Genomic DNA, 27,645 nt, shown 5'->3' with positions numbered 1-27,645 from the left:
GAATAGAAGGAACTTCTTTGAGAAAAACAAACACAAGGTCATCTTCATTTTTTCCCCCAGGTGACATTAAGTTCCTTGAAAGATTGTGATCATGGCTTAATTCTTTTATTTGGGGAAGAGAATGGGGAAGGGCATGGATTCCTTTGATAGCTCTCATTTATGGTTCCTTTAAAATCTGCAAAGTGTTTTCCTCCCAACACCCTGGAGATGGAGTAAGGCAGTGCCCCCATTTTACAGATGAGGAAACTGGGACCTTGCTCAGGATCACGCAGCTGCTCAAGGTGTGAGGTCAGACTGGAATCCTAGTCTACAGTAGGGCAGATCATATCCACTCTCCACTGCGTCCTATCCATTACTCCACCCAGCCTATGACAATGCTCTTCCATTAAAGAGGAAGAGGAACAGACATTTATGAAACACCTATTACGTGCTAGATGCTGTGCTAAGCTAAATATTACCTCACTTTATCTTCATAACAACTCTGGGAGGTAGGTGCTCTTTTACAGTTGAAGAAACAGAATCAGGCTCGTTAAGAGACTTGCCCAGGGTTACACAACTATTGTCTGAGACTGGATTTGAACTCGGGTCTATATGATTTTAAGCCCAGTGCTCTATTCACTGTACCGTCTAGCTGCCTCTAAAAAGGGTGTCTGTGTGTGGGGGAGAAAGGGGGACTTGGAGAAACACAAGTTCCAAGTATCTAGAACATTATTTTAAAAAACACTTTAGGGGGCAGCTAGGTGGCACAGTGGATAAAGCACCAGCCCTGGATTCAGGAGGACCTGAGTTCAAATCCAACCTCAGACACTTGACACTTACTAGCTGTGTGACCCTGGGCAAGTCACTTAACCCCCATTGCCCCACAAAAACCAACCAAACCAAAAAAAAACCCCTTTATATCAATTTCTCTTTCCTTGAACAACGGAGAGGTTTCAGTGCTACTGATCGATATATTTTTTTAAGAGTGCAGTGATATTAGGGCGATTTAGAGCTGTGGGAAAAGGCTACATTGATCATAAAATAATTTTATTAAAAACTTTATATTGATGACTAGTAAGTGCAGAAAGCAAGGCATGATATGGCCTGGTGGTGCAGTTTATGGAACACTGGACCTGGAGTCAGGAAGACTTTGGAGTTCAAATCCAGCCTCAGACATTTAATAGCTGGGTGATACTGGGCAAGTCACTTAACCTGCCTGTTTCCTCATCTGTGAAATGGGGGCAATAACAGCCCCTCTCTCTCAAGGTCATTGTGAGGATCAAATGAGATAATAATTGTAAAATGCTTAGCACGGTGCCTGGTACATAGGAGGTACTATAGAAATGTTTATTCCTTCCCTCCCTGGTAGGGAACTAGCCAGTTGATCATCAGATCATCCTGTGTTGGAAGAAGAATATGGGAAGGGCATATGGCTGGACATCTGAGTACCTGGGTCCTATCTCTGCTCAGCTACTTAGGACTTCTGGCCAAATCACTTCTCTCTGGGCCTCCATTTTCTCATGTATAAAAAAGGGTGTGGGGGTGGGGGGACAGCTAGGTGGCCCAGTGGATAAAGCACTAGCCCTGGATTCAGTAGGACCTGTGTTCAAATTCAGATTCAGACTTGACACTTACTAGCTGTGTGACCTTGGGCAAGTCCCTTAACCCTCATTGCCCCACAAAACCAAACCAAAACAACAACAACAACAAACAAACAAAAGGGGTTGGGAAAAAGGAAGTGTACTTTATTTGTTAATTAAATAGTATTTTATTTTTTCCAATTATATGTGAAGATCATTTTCAACATTTTTTTTTTTGGTGGGGGAATGAGGGTTAAGTGACTTGCCCAGGGTCACACAACTAGTAACTGTCAAGTGTCTGAGACTGGATTTGAACTCAGGTCCTCCTGAATCCAGGGCCAGTGGTTTATCCACTGTGCCACCTAGATGCCCTTCAACATTCATTTTAAAGATTTTGAGTTCCAAATTTTTCTCCCTCCCTCTCTCCCCTCCAGAGTCTGTGGATATATTTTGATAATTGTATGTCAAGATAATTGGTTATATTGTTCAATCTATGTATTTTATATATTTTTTCTGAGAAGGGGCTGATAGGCTTAGGGTTGCCAGACTGGATGCAAGATTAAGAGCCCACAAATGAAGGGCTTTGCAAAGGAGAGCCGTGGCAGGGAACCCAAGGGAAGCATTGACCAAAACTTGGGATTTTAAGAGGTGGAGGTAAAGAGGGAGTGTATTCAAGGCCTGGCCACCATCTGTGCAGAGATATTAGGTCCAGAGCTGAAATGGTGAGTTTGGGAACCGGCTAGTAGCCAATTTGGCCGAAACACGAAGCACTTAAAGGAGGATAATGGGAACTAGGCCTAGAAAGGTTTCTGAGCAAGGAGTGGCACAGTTGTATGTTTTAGGAAGGATACTTTGATGGTTGTGTGGCAGGCTAATTGAAGAGAGCAACAAGGGCATGGAGGTGACCTTGGGTTCCCAAAGGCTGCATCAGTGGAGTCCAAGTTCTGACCAGGCTGGAAAGGGTGATGGCTGCTTATCTCTCTCATCAGTCCTAGCATCCCCTTGCCTTCGGGGTATGAATCTGAGTTGCAACAACACCTCTCAAAGGACAACCATGAAGTTATAGAGGGGTGGAGATCTGTAAGAGTGGAGGGAGGTACCCACACCAAATTACCAGTCCTTTAATCATAATAGCAGCTAACATTTATATAGTGTCTACTATGTGCCAGACACTGTGCTTGACAATTATATTATCATTATACAATTATACTTAAGTATTTAAGCCCTTTGCTTTTTAGACAACCCCCCTCCCCTCCCTCATTCTCTCTCCCTCCCTTTCCTCCTTCATCCCCCCAACTCCAACACACCGCATTTAAATTATACCTATCTTCAAGAACAAGTAATGGGCTAGATGCAGCAAATTACCAGTGCTGTCTTCATAAGTAAAAAATGTTTTCTTTGTTAGCCTCATAATAGAAAGATGTTGTATGATCTTCATTACTAGATTGAATCCATTCGACGAATAAATAAATTTTGCTGGGATGAATCTTCCCAGAGAGGCAGTACAGCCTGGTGAGGTGAACAGATGGGGCTCGATGAGGGAATCCTACGGGGGGGGGGGGGGGGGGCACCTAGCACAACCCTTTCGATTTACAAGTGAAGAAACCGAGGCTTGCAATGCCATCTTTGTCTTCCGTCATTTTAACTTTATAATAAACACAAAAATGCATTTGACACTATCACTTTTTAGAAGAAGATAGTCAAATGACCAAGCTGGGCTTCTGTGATCCCATTTCCATGGTTGTTTCCACCAGGGGAAAATTCTTTGGTCTATTGTCCTGATAATCTGACATGCTTATACTTACTGAACAGCGGAATAATGCTCGATTTGTGGACCCAAAACCTGGGTTCAAATCTTGCTTCAGACACTTGCTATGTTAACTCTGGGCAAATCCCTCAACCTCCAAGCCTGTTTCTTCACATGTAAAATGAGGGAGTTGAACTGGATAATGGCCTAAGTTCCCTCACAACTCAACACATGTTACTTTTGGGAAAGTTATCTGCAGGAGAATATCAGATTCCCTCCTTAGAGGTTGGGTGGGGGCTACTGGTGGTAAAGTGAAGACCACAAGATGAGGGAGGGGGAGAAAAGCATAGATGCACCCATACACACCTCTGCCCCCTGGCCAAAGCCCTTTTTTCCCAGTGCTAGTTACTGTCCTGATCATATGTCCCTTGGCATCTTTTCCCAGTCTTTTTCTCCCCCTAATATAGGCAAAGGAATTGGACCCAGTATTTCCTTCACATAGAAAACGCCCCAGAGGAGGAAACTCCCTTTATAAGGTATTTCCCTTTGCAGGTCAGCCTCTCCCCTGCAATTTAGTCTTAGGGAGTTGTCTAGAGCAGGGTTTCTTAAACTTTTTCAACTCATGATCCCTTTTCACCAGAGAAATTTTTACACAACCCCAGCTATATAAAATAGGCATACATCACCTTTTACTGTTGCCAAATTTTTCACGACCCCCACACTGTTACATGACCCTATATGGGCTATATGGGGTCATAAACCACAGTGTAAGAAGTTAGACCCTAGAACACTGAGAGGTCAGGAGAACTGTCCAGCGTCACACAGCCAGGATGTCGGAGCTCTCTATCCACTGCACCACATTATCTCCCACCAAGTTTAAGACCCTATTAGATTTCTTTGTCTCAAGTCACACTAACTACAATCGCTAGGTCTCATAGAGGGTCCAAAATGGCCTCCGTAGGCTCATTGATTTAGGGTTGGAAGGGACTTTGGGCCAACTTCTTCATTTGGCAGGAAACTAGGGCAGAGAGGTTTAAAAAATTTGTTGAGGGTCACAAAAGTAACATGCCTAGGGTGAGATTTGAATCTGAAGAAATCTGACCTGGGATGCTGACTTCAAAACAAGGATTTTAACATCTCATTCTTATCCCTGATCAAAAAGGGACAAATGCTTTGACATTTTCAGTAGCACACTTTCAGTTTATTGACCTATGTAAAACAAAAAAAATAGGTCCTCTAAGTCAGAATAAGAAAAAGATATGCAAAAGGGCATTTCTGTTTCTAGTGGGTTATACAAATATGCAAAAAAGGGATTAAGTTAAATTCTTCTGTTTTCATTCTCCACTCCCCCCCTCAAAACAAAACAAAACTTCATTTCTAATGATACAAATGACTAAGGACCAGTTTAACAAATCCATCTTTATGTATATATTACATGCTTTGGGATATAGGTAAAAAATGTTCAAAAAAGTTGATCCGAAACTTTTCTATTCACAATATACACAAGGAGTTACTAATCATCTGTATAAAAAGAAAAAAAAAAAACACCAGAGCACCTTTGATGGGATTCTGAAGCACAGTACAGATGAGAAACGAGAATCTTTTTGACAAACAAGGATGGTGAGTGCTTCTGAAAAATCCTGCATTGATTCCATATCTGTTCCTCCAAAGAAAATATGAGGTAGCTTTTAGCCTCATAATTCAATCACCTGCATTGTGGAACCCTGTTTTACTGTTATTTTTAAGAAGCACTCTTATTGAGGTCACTGGGTGACCTAGAATCGCATCTAGAACTCAGACAACGGTGCTCGATCCTAATGCCCACAATCGTAAGGCACAGTTGTTCTGGGTGTTGGGGTTTTTGTTTGTTTGTTTGTTTGTTTTTTGCATCACCTTGAAATACTGGCCATCACAGTGTGTTCTCTTTAAAACTTTATGACAATGGGAACAATCCCTCGCCCAGTGGAGATGAAGAAGGGCAGCCCAATGGGATCATTACCAACCAAACAGTAATTCACCATGCGGCTCGGCATGACAAACGAGCTCATTGGCACAGTGAAATGGTACCTTTGGAAATGCACAAAGCACATTTGTAAAAAATTCAACATATTGCTTTATCTCCCAATTCTGCTACCATGAAGTAATATTTGAGGCTGCCACAGCAACTCCCAAGCCTTGTTTGGACCTCCCTTCCTCACATGTCATTCCTGCCTCACCCCCTCCCCTCCCCAGAATCCACTTCATGGTGCTCACAAAAACATCACTCTGTACATTGCCCTAAAAACATTGAAACCCATTCAGACCTCCATTAAAATCCAGCCTTCCTTCAAGTAAATTTTCCAATACTGTCTAAAATCTTCCAGTCGAGTCCTCACATGTATGTATGGGATACTTCATGAACTCATGAATCCATACATTTGTCATTGTGAGCTCATGCCTGAAAAAACAAATTTGAAGTGTTGCTTTTCTTCGATTTAGCCATCTGAATTGTGCTCTGAAAATTCCTGCTTTCTCTTGAAAAGAGTCCCCCCTCTTTTGATCTGCAGTTTAGCCTACAACACCTAAAAAGTGCTTCTTCAACATAAATACTTCAACCAAGTGCTCAAACTTGTCGAGGGTTAAACAAACAAACAAAATGCAACAAAAAGACCCCCACCAAACCATGGCCTGGCTCGTTCAGTTAACACCAATTACTTGGGAGTTTGAAGAATGAGTTTAGGGTTTTTTGGGGTGGTGGGGGTGGTTTCTCTTGAAAAGAAAACATAAAAAAAGTCGGTGTCCATGGGCTCCAAAGACTCAAGTCTTCTTCGACTTTTGACGTTTGGGGAATCTCTGAAGAAGTTTTCTTTTCAGAAAAACAGCACACTGGGCAAGGCACACTGGGGTGAGAATGCAGAGCTTGAACAAAAGTGCTCAAGCCGGCAGTTCAGACTAATGTTCCAGGTTTTGAATCTTCATGCCAAAACAGCCTCTGTTCGTTACTGTCCATGTCGTTTTCCAACTGGCTCCCATCTGTCCTGTCCAGTTGACTGGCCTCGGCGGTGGCATACTGCCTATAAAAAAGAAATGTGGGAAAAATCAGTGCCCTGTGGCCATCTCTGTGTTTACTTTTAAACTACAGAAAAAGAAGAAGGAAAATTAGTAGGAAATCCAAAGGCAGTTAGTAGAAATAACATTTTAGAATCCAAGAGGCGTTACAAAGTTATGGGCCCGTTATTGGGGCAAGACTTTGGGTCTTCCCCACTTTGGCCTATCTTTATCCAGCATTATACAAGCCAGAGGCTCCTCACAAGTTGCACTGAATTAGAAAGCTCCAGGCCACCCCACCATGCTGCATTCCAATAAGGTAAACCTTTCCAGTGGCATAATACATTAGAAGGCGACATGCCTAATATGGAGAGGCTATATGCCTTTAATTTCTGATATATACATACATATATGCCAGTGGCACAATACATTAGAAGGTTAGGGGATTAGTAGCAAAATTCACTTTCCATTTCTACAACTTAAAGAGGAGGAGAGAAAAACTTTTCAGAAGAACGTTGAGGGGAAAAATATGCCACTTTTTTTTTTTTTTGCAGGGCAATGGGGGTTAAGTGACTTGCCCAGGGTCACACAGCTAGTAAGTGTCAAGTGTCTGAGGCCGGATTTGAACCCAGGTACTCCTGAATCCAGGGCCAGTGCTTTATCCACTGCATCACCTAGCTGCCCCCAAAATATGCCACTTTAATCAACTTTTGAGTGTTTTCCTGGACATTAAAAAAATACCCAACACAGGCAGCTACTGTCCAATTTCACACAGTCTTCATTACCAAGAACAAACAGATCTGTCACACATGAAGCAATGCACACAAATGGAAAATGCCGTACTTACTACCGCTGGCTATATTGAGCATAAGAGAATTTAACAATGAGCTCATTTCTGCGGATACAACCATTCTCCTGGACAGAAGCCCTTTGTTCTGCCTAGTAACAGGTGGTGTTGGACAGGGAGAAAGGGAAATGGAAAACAGGAAGTGAAAGAAGAGTCTCTTGAAGGGAGAACAACAACAACACCAACTTACGCCCACAGGGCTAGGAACTGGACAGTGGCACAACAAAGGGTCACTGACTGACAGTCAGTGTTACAGAAGAGGAAAATCAAGCCCAAGCTAAGGGACTTGTCCAAAGTCACACGGGTAGTGCCAAAGAAAATTCAAATTAATATTGTACTGTGTCTAGGCACTGGTCTTCTTCCAGAATTTTATTGTATATGTATCATTAACCTAACCAAGCCATTTCTAGCTTGGGGAGATAGGTCCATGTCCCCCCTTCCACACCTGTCTGCCCCAGGAAGATCAAGAGATGTAACTGAGATATCATCTACATCACAGATGACCCCTTCCATGGATGACAACACAAATCCAATGGAGAATGAAGATGGCCTTGATTCCTGAAGGATCATGTAATCAATTTCTTGAAACCGGCAGAGATTTGGTGGTGAGAATGTCAAACACTTCTCTTAGCTTGTGAAAGCATGAAGAAGCTTAACCCACTGGGCAGTTCTAGTGAGGTTCCTTATCTTCTCTCTGAGAAAATATCACTTTTCCTAGTTTGCAACTGTGACTGTGACTGTTTGAGAAAGCTTCACATGTTCACACCCATCGGCCTTCCGAAGGGTGGTCTTCTCAAGCACCTCCTCTATTGGCACGTACCATATATCCTCTCAGACAGTGAGAGTTAAGGCAAATCAGATGGTCTTTATAACCCACGGAGGTGCCTAGCTATAACAAATCAATAAGGATGAGGGCAATAGCTTCTAATTTCCAGTTGATCATGCTTCTTTTCAAAAGCTCCCCCCACCCCCACTTTTATCAGGGCATCTTGGGCAGGCTGAATTACATTAATAATCTTGAAGGAACAGGTTTTCTCAGGGGAAAAAAAAAAGCATTTCCTGGCTCTGACAAGATTTGGGTCTGAGAGGTCACAAATGTCTTAGATTCAGTTCAAAAATATGTCACGTGTCTTTACTAACCGAGCCTAAAAAACAAGTAAGGCACCCATAAATATGAAAAATATTTGTGAAATTACAGTCCAACCAGGGTAGAACACCCTTCCCATAGAGGGGAAAAAAGAGAAATTCAGATTCTGGGTCCAGATTGGGGGTGGGGGGTTTTGTTCCTACTCTGTTTTAAGCATCACTAGTAGTTGTTTAAATTATCCAACTTTCTGAGATACAGTTTCATTAAATTTCCAATTTGAGCAAACTCTTACTTAGCTTGAGAGAACTGCCCCCAAACTTGCCAATGAGAATTGCAGACATTGCTATGGGAATGAAAATCCTTTTAGGCTTGATTCCATAGAATCCACTCAGCTGACCCTCCACTCTGCTAGGGAAGACATGGTGTAGACAGAGCAATTCTAAGACCTGCCTTAAGGGGGAGTCTCTTACTGGGCGTTCTCTGTGCCAATAAAAATCACACAGTCCCCACTGCATGATGAAAAAACAAACAACCAACTGTCTTTGTGACTCCTTTTGCGTTGCTCTGAATGCTTATGAAAGCCTGGCTTTAAGGTATATTGACAGCTGGTTGCTTCTGTTACTTCTGAGAGGAAGCAGGTTCAAGACAGAAATAAACATTAGCATTTGTTTGAAATTAAGCTTGCCAACTGTCTAACAGGAATTCTGGTAATAAAAGGGCTCCTTTGGAATTGAGATGTTTGCAATCTACTTTTAATAAATTGCTTTAATTTAATTTACTTTTAATTTATTATTAATGATAACAGCTAGCATTTATAAAGCACTTCAAGGTTTACCAAGGTAATTTAATTTTAAAATGTAATTTAACCTCTCTGTTCTATTTTGCATATAGAAATGCTTATTCTGTTTGGTGCTTGTTGGGTTCAGAATTTTTCAATGAAAATCAAAAAAATAAAAAGTTAAAAAAAAAAAAAAGAAAGACAGACCCTAGGTTTTTAAATCTTGTCCCTGACATACTGGACTGTGGGACCATGGGCAAATTACTCAACTTGTGAGTGATGCAAAGACTCTTCTGAGACCACACATTATAGATGAGTTCCTAAAAAGTTACATATCTACATTGGTAGAATAAACTTCCATACTGGAAAGAAAGTACTACCTACTGATGAAAACACAACACAAAATACATACAGCACCTACCCCAAAGGATTGTCATGAGGCTCATAGGAGATCTTGTATGTAAAGAGTTTTGCAAATTGTAAAGCACTAGAGGAACATCAATGATTATTATGCTACAGAATATAAACACTTGTGGGTTAGAGCTGGGGTAAAAAATAAACCCTGTAACTCAATATGTAGAATATTATTCTATATACACAGAGAAAAGCATTCAGCATAATGTAGGCTCCTACTGATATATCCTGGAAATCTTTAAAAAAAAAATTTAAGAATAACACACAGATAGGAACTGAGGTCTTCAGTTCTGGGGAAGGCTTAGACCAAGTATTTAACTATCCTCACCTGCTTGGAGGTGGCAAAGGACTGTAGACATTGCCATAGCAGCTGGTGTAAGAAGAGTGTGAGAGGGGATCAGCCAGTCCTAATGTTATCTGTGTTCTCCAGTTCCCGGACGCAGTTGTGGAAGACACTAGGAATAAAGAGCAAAGAAATGGGAAAATTACTTGTGAAGTCAGCAGAGATGTCAAGAGAGGGCAGGTCCCTGAAGTACCCAATCACCTGCACTAATCAGAAGGAGGTGGAGGAGGCTACACCACAGGGTAGACTGCCCCCAAAAAGGACAAATCATAGGTAGCGTCTTTTTTTTTTTTTTGCAGGGCAATGAGGGTCACACAGCTAGTAAGTGTCAAATGTCTGAGGCCGGATTTGAACTCAGGTCCTCCTGAATCCAGGGCCGGTGCTTTATCCAGTGCACCACCTAGCTGCCCCTCAGGTAGCTTCTTACATGAAAGAAGCTACCCACTCAAGAATGGGCGGTGGCAGGAATGATGCTTCTTGCCTCATCCAGATGTTCTGAGGAGGACAAATGCATAAGAGGCCCTCTGATTCACTTCCCTTAAGAGAATGACCATGCACTAATACATACAGGGAAGAAATTTGACCTTTTCTGAATTTTACAGCGGGCCTCTTATCCAGTCCAGATGGCTGAGTAGGGAGGGGATCAGAGGTGAAAAGATTCATTTCAACAGAGGGAGTAAACTAGAATGGAAAAAAACCCGGAGGCTTGAAGTAATCCTGGGCTTCAGGGATAGTTATTAGGCAGTCTACCAAACCAGTTTTCCCCCATGCCTGGGATGGACCTGCTGACCCCACACCTCGGGGAACAGTCAGACGCTGATCAATGTCGGGACCACACAGTCATCTTATCCCTTGTCTCCCACCTCTTAAATTACCTTCCACTGCAGTGCATTTTTCTTGTATGTACATGATGTTTTCATGTTGCCTTTTCATTAGACTGGAGGTTCCCTGAGGGCAGGGACTATTTGTTTGTATCCCCACTGCTTAGCACAGTTTCTACCATGGTCTGACTGGCTACTCTACTGTCATTGATAACTACTCAAAATATGACCCAAAATGGAACTGACACGTCTAGGAAGAATTTTGTAGCTTTGACTGGTGAGGGGGATGGGGGTAGATGCCTATGTTTGGTCGTAACAGTGATTGAGAGGTCTCGTCCTTTAAATCCTAGTAGAACTATCTGGCTGCATGGCCCCAAGTGAGCCATTACTCTCTGTGGGCCTGTTCCTTCAACTATAAAATGAAAGACTTGGGTGAGGTGATTGATTCCTAATCTCCTTTTGTGGGTAATGAAAGGATAAGAATAATAATAGGGCAGCCAGATGGCTCAGTGGGTAGAGTACTGGGCCTGGAGTCAGGAAGACTCATCTTCCTGAGTTCAAATCTGGCCTTAAAAACTTATCTAGCTGCGTGACTCTGGGCAAGTCACTTAAGCCTGTTTGCCTTAGTTACCTCATCTGTAAAATGATCTGGAGAAGGAAATGACAAACCACTCCAGTATTTCTGCCAGGAAAACACCAAATGGGTTCACAAAGAGTTGAATACAACTGAAAAAATGACTGAAAAGATAAGAATATTTCTGCTTAATGTTCCTTACACACGATATTTCATCTCCCATCTCCATGCCTTTGCAAAGGCTCTTTTTCTCCTTCAGGCCCAGGATGTCTCCTCCTCTGCTGCCTCATAGAATCCCTAGCCTCCTTCAAAGTTTAGCTCAAGCCTATTGGCTTCCTAACCTGTTAGTAAACACCACCTTCCCTCCTTCCCATTGGATGCCAACTTCTCGCTGGTGCACCTGCTCCACTCTGCCTCTTGGGCCTGAGTCCCTTCAGCTTCTCCCACCCTGAGCTGAAGGTGACCATTTATAAAAGCTTTGATGATCACAGAGTCTCCAGCTACAATCACTTTGGTAAGATGAAGAAACGCAGATCAGCAGAAGAGTCTGTGTTGGCTCCCTGGATTCGAATTCAAATGTGACCTCCTTGAGAGACAGGACTGTCTTGCTTTTCTGCTTTTAATCACCAGTGCCCATAGTGCTTGGCAGAGTGCTTTATAAATGCATCTTCTTTCTTTCTTTCTCTTTCTTTCTTTCTTTTCTTCTTTCTTTCCTTCCTTCTTTCTCTTTCCTTCCTTCTTTCTTTCTCTCTTTCTTTCTCTCTCTCTCTCTCTCTCTCTCTCTCTCTCTCTCTCTCTCTTTCTTTCTTTCTCCTTCCTTCCTTCCTTCCTTCCTATATATCACTTTCCAAAGGTCAGTTTACCATGGTGCATCAACAGAATGGAAACTCCACCAGAGCAGGTACTTCTATTTCTGTCCCTGTATCCTTAGCATCCTCTATGACTGCCCTCTAAGACATTCTTTTGTTCTTTTTTTTTTCCTGGGCTATGGGGGTTAAGTGACTTGCCCAAGATCACACAGCTAGTAAGTGTCAAGTGTCTGAGGCCAGATTTGAACTCAGATACTCCTGAATCCAGGGCCCATGTTTTATCCACTGCTCCACCTAGCTGCCCCAAGACTTTCTTTTAAAGCAGGGCTTCTGAACCATTTCTTGTGCAGCAGACCCCTTGGAAGTTGTTGAAGCCTGTCTCCAAATAACGGTTTTTTGTTGTTGTTGTTGTTGTTGGGTTTGTTTTTTTTTTTGCGGGGAAATGGGGGTTAAGTGACTTGCCCAGGGTCACACAGCTAGTAAGTGTCAAGTGTCTGAGGCTGGATTTGAACTCAGTTCCTCCTGAATTCAGGGCCAGTGCTTTATCCATTGCACCACCTAGCCGCCCCCAAATAACGTTTTTAAATAATTTAAAGAAATGCTAAATTGGAGTAAGAGATTAGAGCAAATAGTGTAAATAAATAATAAGTAATTAAGTTTTTTTCCCCATCTAGAGTCACACACTCTAGCCATGAGTTCCCGGACCTCAGGTTAAGAACCCTTGTCTTAAAGGAAAAGAAATAAAATTCTGATTTTTCATTTCGAATGGAGAGCAAATGATTTTTTAACCATTGTCAGTGGTTGATAGGATGTCAACTGTTCTTTCAGCTATTTTCATGCAATTCAATTTAACTAATAAGCATTTATTAAGCCCTTAGGCACTTTGCCAGGCCTGAAAAAGACAAGGACAAAACAAAATAACCCTTCAAAGGTCTCTACCCTCAAGCACATTACATTCAATACAACCAAGTCGTGGTCTAGAAGTTTTGAGTGTAATTAGGATTTGCAGCCGTGTAGTTTAAGTACTAATAACAACCAAAGAAGTCTCTCTTTTTTGTTTTTTTAATGAGTGGCCAAAGCCTGGTGAATAAGAAAAGCACAAAGCACTTAGAAGCAGGTCACATAGAAAGCAGCCTAATTCCTACTCAGGTCATCAAACTTGACAACTCACCTCTGTCCAACTTTGGCCAGAACTACTTGGATTTGTGGGAGTTTCTGTTCCTTGGCCTGGTCTGACCGTTACCCATTCCCAGCCCATCAATCTCAACCATGGAATTTAACGAACCTCTTGGAAAATGTTTAGATAATGTTCTCCCTTTGCCCACTGCCTGATTCACATAGAACCCGGAGCTTTATGGGACACAGACTTCACATAAATCTGAGAAATAAATAAACAAGGAGGCTCCTCTATCTGTAAAAAGAGGGGCTGACAATGCTAATGCTCCAAAGGGAAGAGGGAGGAGGGATGTGAAAGCATGCTAAAAAAACCACTGAATTAATACTGTGTCCTTGCTGAATATCCTTTCCATGCTATTTGAAATAAACTGTTTATTGTTTAAAAAAATGCTGCAGGCAACAATTCTGAAATGTGGTTATGATGTACGATTGGGACTATCCAGTAAAAGTCCTTTTAATGAAACCAAAGAAATGCACATTTTTGTTCTTGCAAATTTGCACCTAGTGTGGCTCTGATGTCCTGCCTGCAGGCAGGGACAAGGACAGAAAGGTGTCTGATCACTGGTGCTCAAAGCCTACAGAATAGAAAAGAAGTTCAAATGTTGGCATGGCCTCCTGGACAGAGAGTTGGCCTTGAAGTCAAGAAGACCCACGTTCAAAACCTCCCTGTTACCCTAACTGGATGTGCCATTCTGGGTAAGTCACTCAGCCTCAGCTCTCCTAGAGGATTACTTGCAGAATAGAGGGAGTTTCCTCGCCAAGAGTTCCCTACACCACTGAAGTCACCATACCAGTCCCCAAAACTAAACTAGAACCTTCCCTCCCCACATACATATCTTTCCATCCAATGCAACTGTTTTCCTCCTCCCAAGTTACTTTGTATCTATTTTATATGTGTACTACCAACAGAATGGAATCTCCTTGAAGCTAGAGGCTGTTTCAGTTTGGAAAAGCACACAGATTATTTAATGCTTACTGATTGCCTGAAGGCATTGAGGAGACACCATCTGACTCCAATCTATCTGCCTTTCCAGCCAGTGTCACGCCTTCCTGGACTCTATGTTCTAGCCAAATAGGCTAATAAGCAGTTTCTCATGCAGTTCTTTCCTGTCTCTGTCTTTGGTGCCATTCTGAGAATGGACTACCCAGCTATGACTGCCCCAATCCTCCTCTTCTGATGCTAAATGCCTTACTTTCTTGCTAGAAGTGACCCCTCTCTTCCCAGAACCCATGTTATCCACAGCATAACTCAATGATTTCGGGTTCTTTTTGTCCACGTAGTCCCCTCTGCCAGACTTTTGTTAGGCCCCTTGAAAGCAGTGACCATTCGGCATCTATCTTCTGATTTCCCATAAGCAGGCTTGTCTAAAGCAGAACTCTCCATTCTCCCAGTTAACCCAATCCCTTCTCTAAACTCTCCTACTTTGCTAGAACAGGCGTCAAACTTAAGGCCTCTATCACTTGCTGTCACAAAACTCCCCAATGAGATTAAAACATCAAAGGGAAATGTTGAACAAAATAAACAAAAATGAAATACAAGATAAATAATGCTACTTTCTGTTTTTCTAACTCAATGGGGGGCGGGGGGTAGCTAGGTGGCATAGTGGATAAAGCACCAGCCATGGATTCAAGAAGACCTGAGTTCAAATCTGGCCTCTGACACTTACTAGCTATGTGACCCTTGGCAAGTCACTTAACCCTCATTGCCGTGCAAAAACAAAATGAGGGGGCAGCTAGGTGGCGCAGTAGATAGAGCACTGGTCTTGGATTCAGGAAGACCTGAGTTCAAAGCCAGACTCAGACACTTGACACTTACTAGCTGTGTGACCCTGGGCAAGTCACTTAACCCTCATTGCTGTGCAAAAACAAAATGAGGAGGCAGCTAGGTGGCGCAGTAGATAGAGCACTGGTCTTGGATTCAAGAACTTTTCAGTCGTATCTGACTCTTCCTGATCCCATTTGGGGTTTTCTTGGTAGAGATACTACAGTAATTTGCCATTTTGTGGATGAGGTAACCGAGGCAAACAGGGCAAAGTGACTTGGCCAGGATCACCCAACTACTAAGTGTCTGAGGACAGATTTGAACTTCTGAAGAGGCATCTTCCAGACACCAGACCCAGCACTCTATGCATTATAGCGCCACCTACCAGCACAAGGATAAACTACGAATTCTGAAGCCTGTCATTTAAAGCCATTTATAATCTCCCTTTCAAGTCTCATTTCACTTAACTCCCCTTCACAGCATCTTAAATTCTAAGCAAACCTGCTTACTTCCTGTTACTTGAATGTGGCATTCCATCCCACCTCAGTGGTTCTGCACAGGCTATGTATGCCTCCTCCCTGGAATATGCTCTCTTCAGCTCTGCTCCGTGGAGACCTCAACTTCTTTCAAAACTTATCTCAGGCATCACTCTTTATACAAAACCTCCCCATATCAGGCCAATGCTCTCTCTCTCTCTCTTCAATTTACTCATCTGCATCTGTGCGGTGTCTTTAATTTTTTCGATGCTGTTATCTGCATCTACTCATCTGTTTACATGTTGTCTATAAGGAAGGTTTTCTTCGTCTTTGTCTGCATAGCCTGAGCTTGAAGGACAGTGCCTTCCTTGGGCATGGTATGAACAAAATAAACACTTGTAGCTTTTGCCTCGAGCAAGATGCTTAAATATGTGTTTAAATAAATTAAGATTCAGCTGTGTCCAGACCCATAGAATTATAGAGCTCAAAGAGAATTTAGGACATCCCACTAATGCAGAAACTGAGGCCAGAATTAGATTTGCTCAAGCTCATGGAGACAATAAAGGAAGCAGCTGTGGAAAAAGAACTGAGTTTGAAGCCAGAGTACCTCTGTTTACCCTCTGTATAACTCTGGGCAAATAACTTGACCATTAGGAGCCTCAGTTTTCTAAGGATTTGTGCTAAATCACTCAATCAACATTTATTAAGCACCTACTAGTTGTTGGGCACCATGCTGAGCCCTTGAGATACAAAGGAAGGAGGCAACAACAACAAAAAACAACAAACCAGTCCCTCCCCTCAAGGAGCTTTCAATCTAACTGGGGAGACAACAAGCAAACAATTCTATACAATTTAGCTATAGGATAAGTAGGGAATAATTAACAGAAAGAAGGCACTAGAATGAAGAGGGATTGGAAAAGCTTCCTGTAGAAGATGATCTTTCAGTTGGGACTAGATGTCTTATGTCTTCAAAGGTCACTTCTAGTTTTAAATCTGTGACCCTATGAGGAAACACCAGTCCTAGGAATAAGTTACAGGTCACCGGCACTACACTGCTTCCCTTTGCTAGTTCCAAATTTATTCATTTTCTTTAGCTTAAAAAAAAGGGGGTTGGGGGGAGGTTAAGCGGCTCAGTAGATAGAGCACTGGCCCTGGAGTCAGGAGGACCTGAGTTTAAATCCAGCCTCAGATACGTGACACTAGCTGTGTGACCCTGGGCAAGTCACTTAAGCCCAATTGCTTCACAAAAAAAAAAAAAAAAAAGAAAAAGAAAAAAAAGAAAGGTCCCTGACCCCCAACTCCTCTCTTACCTGAAGTGTAGGAGGAAGCTCTGCTGCTTGGGGAGCAGGGCACCTGCAGAGCGGTGAACCCCAGACTCCTTTGTGAGCCTCGGTCAGAGTCGAAGCTTGCCTGTAAGCTGTGACCCAAGTCTTTGTGCCCAGAGGCTCTCTGGTACCAGCCCCGGAGGTGCTCTGCTACTAAGGCCTTGTGGATGTTTTTGGTGATGTGCTCAGATTTCACAGGCGCCTTCCTCGGCAGGCGAAGGGTTGCATACGGGTTGTGGGGCACTCGGTCCATCTCGTCTTCATGGTAGGACCTGTACTCCTTGTGACGGTCATATCCATAGTGTGCTGATGAGCGATAGGAAGGGTTGACACTATACTGCCCCTCTGTGTCATTCTCATAAACATAACCTCTGTTATAATCAAGATCACAGTCGGCATATGGCGGATATCCAGAAATAAAGTAGCGGCAAGAAGACTGTTCTTGACTCTTTGGGTAGCCGCCATTCCTCATGTCTTTGGGGGCCAGGTTGGGCATGCTCCCAGAATTGGATGTGGAGACATGGTGCTTTTTGGATCTCCTCCGGCCCCTCGTGCGCGTGTCAAGAGTTTGTGCAGTATAGTAGGGGCCTGCGCTGGGGGTTACACAGTAATATTCTGCACTTGACTGGCTAGTGTAAGATGAGCCGTCATCCAGGATTTCTGTGCTGCTACTTCTTTGGGATTTGGAAAGGGAAAAGAATGGCTTGTCACCATCCAGGTCAGAGAGCAGATGGGTCTGAGACTCCAGACTTCCACTCCGCTGCCTGCAGTGCTGTGGGGAAGAGTCAGGCCTAGGAGAGAGGGAAAGTAGACTTATTTAAAAAAAAAAAATTGCCAGGCAGAAGAATAACATGCAAAGATTTAATATCGTGTCTGGAGTTTCAACTGATACTTCCTATTTCTTTATTTTAAAAATAATAGTAAGTGTTATACTTTTAATAACTTTGAATGAAATTTAAAAACTAATATTGTCTATTCTCAAAGCTAAAATCAATAAGTTAGGACCATCTGGTCCAACTCTCTCATTTTCCAGAGCGGGGAGGCACTTGTCAAAGGTCATACAGCAAGTAAGTGGCCTTATTTGAACCTCAGCGTCCTGATTCCAAACTGAGTTCCCTTTCCCATAATACTCCAAAATACAAAGGCCAGCTGTGAGAGTTCATCCCTATTATCATACCCCTTCCACAGGGAGGCAGAACTCCTGAGAAAGGCCAGGCTCCAGAAAACATCAAATCCAGATTCTTTCTCTAGGGATGAGGAAGTTCAGCTGATGATATGCAACTTTCCCAGGAATATGGAACACAAAAATCCAACTAACACCTGGAGCTCACGATTTCTAGGTCAAAGATTACGAATTGAGGCTATAAACTTTTAATCGGGTTTTGGTCTGGTTCTGTTTCTTCCAGGAAATACCATGTTATTTATCTGGTGGTAAAAAGTAACAGACATACAAAAGGTCTGATATACTACTGGAAAAATCTGATAAAACCATCATTTTCAAAAAATGCCAATCCATACATACAGGCTGAAACAGAACAATGAGAATCTTCTTATGAGATTTGTGTTCCTCCTGGTTCAAATACAGCAACTCCCTTTGCCCCCTTCCAATAAGACCCAGACCAATCAACGTTTTAGTCTTACTCTAAATGGCTACTGCTGTAGGCATTCCGGGTAAGAACAGGGGTGGTCGGCATGCTTCTGCCCCCTTGGGGACGCCTCTCCAGAGTCCTATAGGGACTACTGTGTGTGGACAATATTTCTCTGGGAAAAAAAGAAGAGATTCCGGTCAGTGGGCTGCTTCAAAATACCTTTGATAAACAAATCAGCAGTTAATATAAAACCTACCAGGGTCCAAAGGAAACCAAGGAGATGCTCAAACGAAAGAGTCTCATTTTTTAAATCTGTGGGCCCTCAAATGAATATTAAAGAACAAAAATAACCCGCATATATGTAACACTTTATTCCAGGCCCAGCAGAGTAGCAAAGAGCATACTGAACTTAGGAGTCTGAAAGACCTGGGTTCAAATCTGGGCTCTGCCTATATGCTCCTGAGCAAATCACTTAACTTTTATGAGCCTCAGATAACTCTGTAAGACTTCCAACTGAGTTTGGGAAGGGTTGTGATCTGAGGTGAAGAAATCTTAGATCCTGGCCTAGCAACATATAAAGAGTTACCCAGTGCTTTCCAAATTAGTCCACATTTGAATATTGAGAAGAGGAGGGTAATGCCCCCAGACAGGTTTCTTTGAGTAGTGGAAGATATAATGGATAACAAGACAATTCCAGAGAACTCAGGATGGAAAAGGTTCTTCTCCACATCCAGAAAAAAGAACTGTGGATGCTGAATGCAGATGGAACCATACTCTTTCTACTTTTGTTTTTGTTTTTTGAGGTTTTCCCTTTTGTTCTGATTCTTTTTTCACAACATGACTAATGCAGAAATCTGTTTAATGTGATTGTACATATATAACCTATATCAGGTTGCTTGCTGTCCTGGGGAGAGGGGAGAAAAATTTGGAACAAAAAATCTTATGAAAACAAATGTTGAAAACTATCTTTACATGTAACTGGAAAATAATAAAAACACTTTTATGATTAAAAAAAAAAGATAATGGATAAAATGAACTGAGGTTTGAAAAGAACATGTTTGGGGCAGCTAGGCAGTGCAGTGGATAGAGCACTGGCCCTGGAGGCAAGAGGACCCGAGTTCAAATCCATCCTCAGACACTTAACTAGCTGTGTGACCCTGGGCAAATCACTTAACCCCAATTGCCTCACCAAAAATAATAAATTAATTAAAAAAAAAGAAAAGAACATGTTTGGTCAATGAATAAGTTAATAATTTAGGTGGGATTGGAATCCAGATCTTCCCGATTCCAAGCCCAGTAGTGCTCTAGCCAGGATTTTAGAGATAAGAAAAAGGAGGTTAAGCTACATGGCACATCTTGGGGTAGAACCGGGGAGATTTCTTTACTTGGCTTTCTAAAGTGGACTTTGTAACAAGACATTTCTTGGAGTCTACAGTATTAAGCACCTACTATGTGTCAGGAATGATGCTAAGTGCTGGGAATACAGGCAAAATTGAAACAGTCCAAGTGCATGCCCTCAAGAAGAAATGACAGGTCAGAATCTCAGATGATATTTACTATCCTTTTAATTCTTCTATTTCATTCTTTTATTCTTTTTCATTCCTTTAGTTCTTCTATTCATTCTAACAGAAATGAAAAGGAACCTAACAATTAAAGACATAATTAGCCAAAAACCACTTGCTACCCATTTTCTTCCAGAGAAGCAATGAACTAATCTTAATATGCAGAACATATTTTTTGGATGTGGCCAACATGAGAATTTGTTTTGCTTGCCAGTGAAGATTTGTTATAAGGGTTTTCCCCCATGCGTATTGGTTGGGGTGGGGGGGCATAGAAGAAAAAAAACTGCTTGACAATGGGGGAAAAATTCCATTAAAAAAAAATTGCCTTAGAACACTTCTATTTGCTGTCAACAAATAAAAGTTTTGGAACTGGGCCTTAGTTTCTCCATCTGTGAAATGGGTAGGATTATAACAATACTTGCTGTGAGAATAAACAAGGTCAAAGGTTGAACTTCCTAGAGAAAAGGGTGTCATAGAGTCCAAAAGTGACACTGACACTGTCAGCACTAATGAAAGTTTCTTGAATTGAAAATAAAAACAGAGGGGCAGCTAGGTGGCACAGTGGATAGAGCACCAGCCCTGGATTCAGGAGGACCTGAGTTCAAGTCCGGCCTCAGCCACTTAACACTTACTAGCTGTGTGACCCTGGGCAAGTCACTTAACCCCCATTGCCCCATTTAAAAAAAAAAAAGAAAAGAAAAGAAAAACAAACTCAAATCCAAATGAAAGTTTGTTGTACTGAAGATGGAAACAAACATCCAACCTCTTACCTGGACTGCCTGCCTTCCATGAGTTGCTCATTCATGGAAGACTTCCTGAAGTGGATTCTCTCCAAACCAAGAGACTTGGGTGGAGGGATTCTTGGAGAATGCGGAACAGAGCTAGACCGCTGGGCAGGGAGGGTGAAGGAATCATTGGCTGTGGGAAATGAGAATATTTCTTAGCAAAACCTAAAAGGAATGTATCTGATAATCTAGTGAAGAAAACATTCTTTCCAAGTAAAGTCATCCTCCTTCAGAAAACAAGACAGGGAATTTTGGGGGGGGTTGTTTGCAGCTGAAAAGACACTAAAGCATTCCTGTCCCCCGCCCCCCAGGTCCTGAAACCATTCTTGCATCACTAAATGGGTCAATCCTAGAAAAGTGCTCACTGCATAGGAATGGGTGAGTAGCAAAGGCATGTGAGAGGAGAAATACTATCACATTCCAGCAAATCAAGCCCTGGAAACAGATTCAACTTGGGTAACTTTAATGTGTCTCCTCACCCTTCACCTCCAGTTCTCCATCCCTCTATTTGTATCCTTCCCTCACCAGCCCAGATGCCACCCCTGCTTCTCCCCTACTGTGGTGTCAGTGGCCTTAGCTACAGAAAAGGAGTGGTTTATTGAGAAAAAGGAGCCCCAGGACAAAGGAACCAAAAGAATAACTCCAACAAGGAGGAACTTCAGTCACCTCCCAAATCTGAAGGGAGACATTATGGGCAAGAGCATATCCCAGGGTCCCTCAAATCAAATATATGCCCAGCTCCCTACTAGACTCATCCATAACACCTACCAGGAAAACAACATGCCTTTGGGACTATATTTCACTACTTTTAAAATGAAGAAATGATTGACTTTTCCCCCAATCCCTCTTCGTTCTAGTGCCTTCCTTCTGTCCATTATTTCCTATTTATCTTCTATCACTTGCTTTTACATATTGTCTCCCTCATTAGATTATGAGTTCCTTGAGGGCAGAAACTTTTTTCCCCCTTTCTTTGAATTCTCAAGGCTTAGCAAAGTGCCTGGCACATAGTAGGCACTTAATAAATGCTTACTTAAAAAATAAGCATTTATGGGGGTAGCTAGGTGGCACAACGGATAAAGCACCAGCCCTGGATTCAGGAGGACCTGAGTTCAAATCCAGTTTTAGACACTTGACACTCACTAGCTATGTGACCCTGGGCAACTCACTTAACCCTCATTGCCCCCGCAAAAGTAAATAAACAAATAAGCATTTATTAAGCACCTAAGGAAAAAAAATGCTTACTTGCTGCCTGACTCCAGGAGAGTTGGACCAATTTTAAACCTCTCTGAGTCTCAGTTTCCAAATGTGTAAAGAGGGAATAATGATGCTTGGACAATCTACCTCCTCTCAGGGGTACTGTGAAGGAAATGCTTTATAAAACAAGAAATGCTACATAACATGATCTGCCATTCTTTGGAAATCTAAGAAGTAATTAACATGTTCACTGTGGTAATTGAAACTAATCTATTTTTTGGTGCTATATTTTCATTCTCTGAAAAATCATAATCTGCATATTAAAACTATTAGCTAATCAGGATACTCAATTAACCAGCACACCCACGTCCAGAACACCCAATGTGTAGCTTATATTCTCTTGAAGGGGAGAATATAAGAGGCAGAATTTTCTAAATCTCAGTAATAAACAGGATTTAAAAGAGAGAAAAATGACGTTTGAAATTTTTAAGTTAAAAAAATAAAAGTCATATAAAAACAGAAAAAACACACTCACCATCATCATAGGTTGTTGTATCCGATAAAGAACTGCTTTCAGATGGGATTATATCTTCTGTGAAGGAAAATTGAATCTCTTAAAAAGATTTTAATGTAGAATGTATTTAGTGAATTGTAATAGAATATTTCTTTTTCTTTATTCAGATGAATAAATTTAGAATAATTTGCTATTTAAGATTTCTATGCAAGTTTTTGTTTTCGGTGTGTGTGTGAACAAAAGGAACTTGAGTCACATATATGAGTATTTCATCAATTTTCCATCTCAGCTCCTTCATGTCTTCCTTTATATAAGCTGACACCCTCCAGTCCAGTGTAAGCCATTACCAACCTTAACATCGAGACATTGCAAAATGAAGCAATCTAATTCCCTTCATCTTCATTTTGGTATCTGTCATTCCAAGCTCTCCTCCTGCTTTTGTTAAGTTTGATCAGTGCAGTTCATGAGATCTCAGACTGAAGAGCTGAAGGAACCTAAAAGGTTATCTCATCCAACTTCCTCATGCTACAGAAGAGGAAATTGAGCCCCAGGGAGGTTAAATTACTTCCCCAAGGTTGTATAGCTAGGAAATGACAGGGCCATGATCTAAAATGATCCTATGAGTCCAAAGTCAGCCCTCATTCCATTGTACCTTGCTGCCTACATAATCATAGTTTTTGGGAAGTCTCCTCTCTGGAACCTGGGTCTGTCCTGATTTATAAAATGAGGGTTGGACTACAAGATTCTTCCAGTTCTAAGGGAGAATCCTATGGCCGTATGATTGGTGTGCCTGGGAATTGATTAACTTCTCACACTCAGTTTCCTGATCTATAAATAACACCCACCTTACAGGTAGTAGGGATCAAATCAGCTTGCACAGGTAAATGGCTTTGCCCAACTCAAAACACCATGTAAATAATAGATGTTGTTAATATTAGTAGTAGCAGTTATCACTGAAAAAGTCTACTATACATCTAATGGAAACCTTCCTCTTCAGAATAAGGTTTCAACTCTGCTACCGATGAAATGGAGTTGTCACACTAGGACATTGACAAAGAGAAGCACCCAAGTCTGAAAAATATATTGACTAGTTCACAGAAAGCTCTTCATTGATATTTCTAGTTGATGAAAAAACCCGGAAGTGGAAGTTAACTTTTGCTGAGAGCATTGGTTTGATTGACAAGAGCCACCAAGTGGGGGAGGTAAAGAACACCTCCCCTAACTGAAAAAGTCACTATGAAGGGAAACCCCAGCACCTTAAATGTTCATCTTGATTATTTCCATGCACTCTTTGTTCTTAATTAGACAGGCATTGGAGCCCAAAGGCATGATGCCAAACTAGTCAGCTGTCTGACAGTTTTCTTTCTTTAAAAAAAAAAAATCAAAACCCCCTCTAGCCAATACATGCTCAGACTCTTGTGCCATCTGGTATACCAAGTGTCTACCCCATCTCCCCTACCCCCCCTCTGCAATCTATAAGAATAGCAGAGCCTTCTCTGGCTCAGGTGTGCATGTTATGGTCTGTATCACCTAGAACCCTAAGAAACACTGAACAAAGAAGCCAAACCCATGATGAATTACTTATACTTTTAGGTTCGGAATGTTTGGGTTAATGTTTTCACTGACTCTCTAAATAAGGCCCTATCAGCCCAGAAAAAGTGGAGATTTTGTTTCTTCTTTGCCACTCATGATTCCCTCAATTTCTTTCTCTTCTCATCGCTATCGCTAGTATTTCTAGCACTATGTCAAATAACAGAGTTAAAAATGGACAAAGGATTGGAATAAAAACCCGGGCTTATGGCCTCCTGTAGACCGGGTTACCAAGTTCCTTTGCTTCGTGTATAATTTCGAGCCAAGTCATCCTAAACTCTCTGACTGTAGCTGAATATGACTGGCACAGTTCCTTTCTTTCACATTCCCTGTCATCAGAAAGCAATAAATAATTCTGCTTTAGGAACCATATGCCTGGGTAGAGTCGGATGTAGCTGAAATCTTGTTGGTATTGCTACCTTTGTCTTCAAGGTTGATTAATTGGTCATGACAGAAAGAAGGACTTTGTTCAAAGCCCCGCCCTACCTAGCTCTCCCAGGCAGGTTTTGTAAGGAAATGTGTGCATGAAAAACTTTTGAGAGTACTAGATCATGGCAGCAAATTAGTTCCCTGAGTTATACTAGAGCTCCAGTGCAAGTCACCTTCTCTTCTATGAATTAAAAGCTTTGGCTGAATGACCCACAAGCCAAGAATTCATCTATGAAAACTAGGCTTGTCCATGAAAGTCAAACTGATTCCACCTAGTGATGACAAAATTATGGCATAGAGAGGCCCTGGAAAATCAGGTTTATTGGAATTAACCAGTCCACATTCTTGGGAGGCTTTGGAATCTATTGTCTGTTGGGCTGCCAAAGTCTTCTGTCCAGGGGGCAGCTAGGTGGTACAGTGGATAAAGCAGTAGCCCTGGATTCAGGAGGACTTGAGTTCAAAGCCAGCCTCAGACACTTGACACTTACTAGCTGTGTGATCCTGAGCAAGTCACTTAACCCTCATTGCCCCGTAAAAAAAACAGTCTTCTGTCCAGCCTTAGCTTTTCTTTTGTCTACCCCCTGCAACCTTCTGAACTAGCTACTTGGGAAGGGCTGCAGGCAGTCCCATAGGAAGTGCTTAAAGAAGATGTAAAACAATGAATTTGTGGTTTGTTTGGTGCTTACCTGGTAAAATGAGGGTTGCTTTCTGACTTGGTTTCTTGCCACATGTAATTCGGTATTCATTGATCGCATTTTCAATCTCCTGCAGCTTCTTCACAGCATCTGCGTACTCTTGCTTCCGCTTTCTTTTCACGTTTTTGCAGAGGTCTGGCTCATTGGCAAGTTTCTTGGCAGCTTCCACCAGTTTTTGCTGTATGACAAAATTGCTTTCCAGCTCTTGTAAGGCAGGATCCTATATGATTATGAGAGAGTATTTTAATGAAGACACAGATGAACAAACAAATCTGGACTCACAAGTGTTGCATAATATTCCATTTCATTCAAAACCATTCCCAAGCTCCTGCCAGGAACTCAAACATTGTGCTTAGCAATAGATATAAAGGGCAAAACCAAAATGGTTCCTTCCCTTAAGAAGCTTACATTCGTTTGGGGTTAATGGATTTAACTCCTTGCATATTCTAGAATTAAGTACACGTTTTCCCTGCTTGGAAGGCTCCTGAGGGAGAGAGAAGGAATGCAGTAGAGCATAAACAATACTGAACTTAGGGAGTCAGAAGGCCTGGGTTCAAGTCTCAAGTCTACCATTTACCAGCTATATTATTCAGCCACGGCAGTCCCTAGCCCCCATTTTTGGAGAGAGAGAAGAAATGGGAGGAAGAAGAGGAAGGAGGGAAGGAGAAAGAAAGAAAGGAAGAAAGGAGGAAAACAATGTCCCCTCAACAAATATTCGGTCAAATAAAGCAAATTTCTACTTGGGCTGTGTCAGCAAAATGCACGTCTCCTTCTGCATCTTGAGACTATCTCCTCTCTGTCAAGAGGATTTCCACTCTCGTGATGGGACCAATTTCATAGGATTATGACGGATCAGGAAGTGACCTGAGAGGAGTCTGACCCAGAATTCAAGCACAGGTCCTCTGATTCCAAAGTCAGCACTCTTTCCCATCTTGCCACACTGCTTCCTAATTTATCAAACAGACTTGGGGTGGGTGGGGCTAATCTGTTGGAGGGCTGTAGCTCCCACCTTTCCAAAGTACAGAGATTCACTGTGTCTTCATCACTACTCTCCACGGGGTTCCACGAACATCAATCACTGGGAGCTCTAGTCCATGTTTACCCTTGTTTGGGGGTGGGGGAGAAGATCTGTAATTCCTGAAAATTACTCAGGGAAGAAAGAACTCTCCATTTTCACGTCAGGGCTTTGTTTTTAGCTCCTGCTTTGTTGGTTAAAGGAAACAGTCAATCCAATTTCGCCAATTTGTTTCAAACTACTGACATCAAAACGTAAAGCAGTGCATGTAAATAACAAGCCACAAGCCGACCAGAGCCTGCCAACACACACCCCTTGGTTTTTTCCCCCTTAACTACCCTTGAGACTTTCCAAGACAAGGGGCATACCTCCTCGCTGGGAAGCGAGTTGTCATCTAATTTGAATGCCGTGCCCACACGCCTTCTGACCTGAGGGGGTTTTTCTCCTGAATTCAGTGGGTACTCCTTTGGCATCTTACCAGTGAGCTCCTATAAAATAGGAAGGAAGTGAGATGGGATTAGTGTCACTGAGCTGAGTGTCAAAACAGGCCTTGAGGATGCAAGAAGCCAAGGACACTCACGGCTTCTCGCAGGCAAATCTTCTTAAGTTCCTCCACTTTCTTCAGAAGTTTTTCTTGGAGAAGCTTCTCTTTCTTTTTCAGTTCCATGATTTTCTCTTTCTTTTGTTCCTCGCTGGCCTCCGAGTCTTGAGAACCTGAAGAAAGAGGGTCAATTATTTATTTCTTTGTTTAAAAAAAACAAAACAAAACTGGGGGGGGGGAGAGCAGGGGAGTTTTTCGAGAATCAAATTTCCTTCCTTTGTATAGAACAAAGGCCATAGAGTCAAAACCAGCTATTAAACGGGAGCTTATTTCTTCTCTCCTTGTTTCTAAACATAATCAAAGGAAACAGCAGAACATTTTCTCATGCTTCTGGGCACCGCAGAGAAGCTGGTGCTAAAAACGGACCTCAATAAGAGGAGTAATAATAAGAGCTTTATTTACATAGAGCTTTTAACGTCTGCAAAGCACCTGATGTGCATTTGACATGTATTAGCTCATCTTCACCTCACAACAACCCTGGGAGGGAGGTGCTGGTATTATCTCCATTTTACATACAGATGAGAAAACTGAGTTAAAAGACTTGCTTAGGGTCACACAGTTGGTGAAGTGTCAGAAGTGGGAACTGAACTGGGGACTGGATTGCAAATCGAGGCACTCTATCCATTAGGCCAAGCTACATTTGATTTGTGTTTCACTTTCTTGGAAACTGTGATAAAATAAACAGGGTTTCTGAAACTACCCCTGAGACTAAATTTCTATTTTCTCTTTTCTTTTCTTTTTTTATTCTTCTTCTTCTTCTTTTTTTTTTTTTTTGCAGGGCAATGAGGGTTAAGTGACTTGCCCAGGGTCACATAGCTAGTAAGTGTCAAGTGTCTGAGGCTGAAGTGTCTGAGGCCGAATTTGAACTCAGGTCCTCCTGAATCCAGGCCTGGTGCTTAGCCACTGCACTACCTAACTGCCCCCTA

At 42.1% G+C, this 27,645-nt stretch overlaps 1 protein-coding gene across 2 annotated transcripts in view; it reads right to left on the bottom strand.

Moving 5' to 3' along the window:
- Positions 1–4,637: 4,637 nt before the first annotated feature.
- The window catches only part of FRMD4B (FERM domain containing 4B), a 367,590-nt gene continuing 344,582 nt past the window's right edge, over positions 4,638–27,645 (bottom strand). For both annotated transcript variants that reach the window (XM_043977894.1, XM_043977893.1), the window contains 9 exons: positions 26,699–26,832; positions 26,487–26,606; positions 25,095–25,323; positions 22,411–22,467; positions 20,667–20,814; positions 18,387–18,506; positions 16,731–17,536; positions 9,788–9,914; positions 4,638–6,359 (listed from right to left, as the gene is read on the bottom strand). In XM_043977894.1, coding sequence (XP_043833829.1) covers positions 6,233–6,359; positions 9,788–9,914; positions 16,731–17,536; positions 18,387–18,506; positions 20,667–20,814; positions 22,411–22,467; positions 25,095–25,323; positions 26,487–26,606; positions 26,699–26,832 — 1,868 coding nt within the window. In that variant the 3' untranslated portion in view covers positions 4,638–6,232. The remainder of the gene's footprint in view (positions 6,360–9,787; positions 9,915–16,730; positions 17,537–18,386; positions 18,507–20,666; positions 20,815–22,410; positions 22,468–25,094; positions 25,324–26,486; positions 26,607–26,698; positions 26,833–27,645) is intronic.

Source organism: Dromiciops gliroides, chromosome 1, assembly GCF_019393635.1.
Source record: "Dromiciops gliroides isolate mDroGli1 chromosome 1, mDroGli1.pri, whole genome shotgun sequence".
In the NCBI taxonomy this organism is placed as follows: Eukaryota; Metazoa; Chordata; class Mammalia; order Microbiotheria; family Microbiotheriidae; genus Dromiciops; species Dromiciops gliroides.
This window is presented reverse-complemented; position numbering and strand designations above follow the sequence as displayed.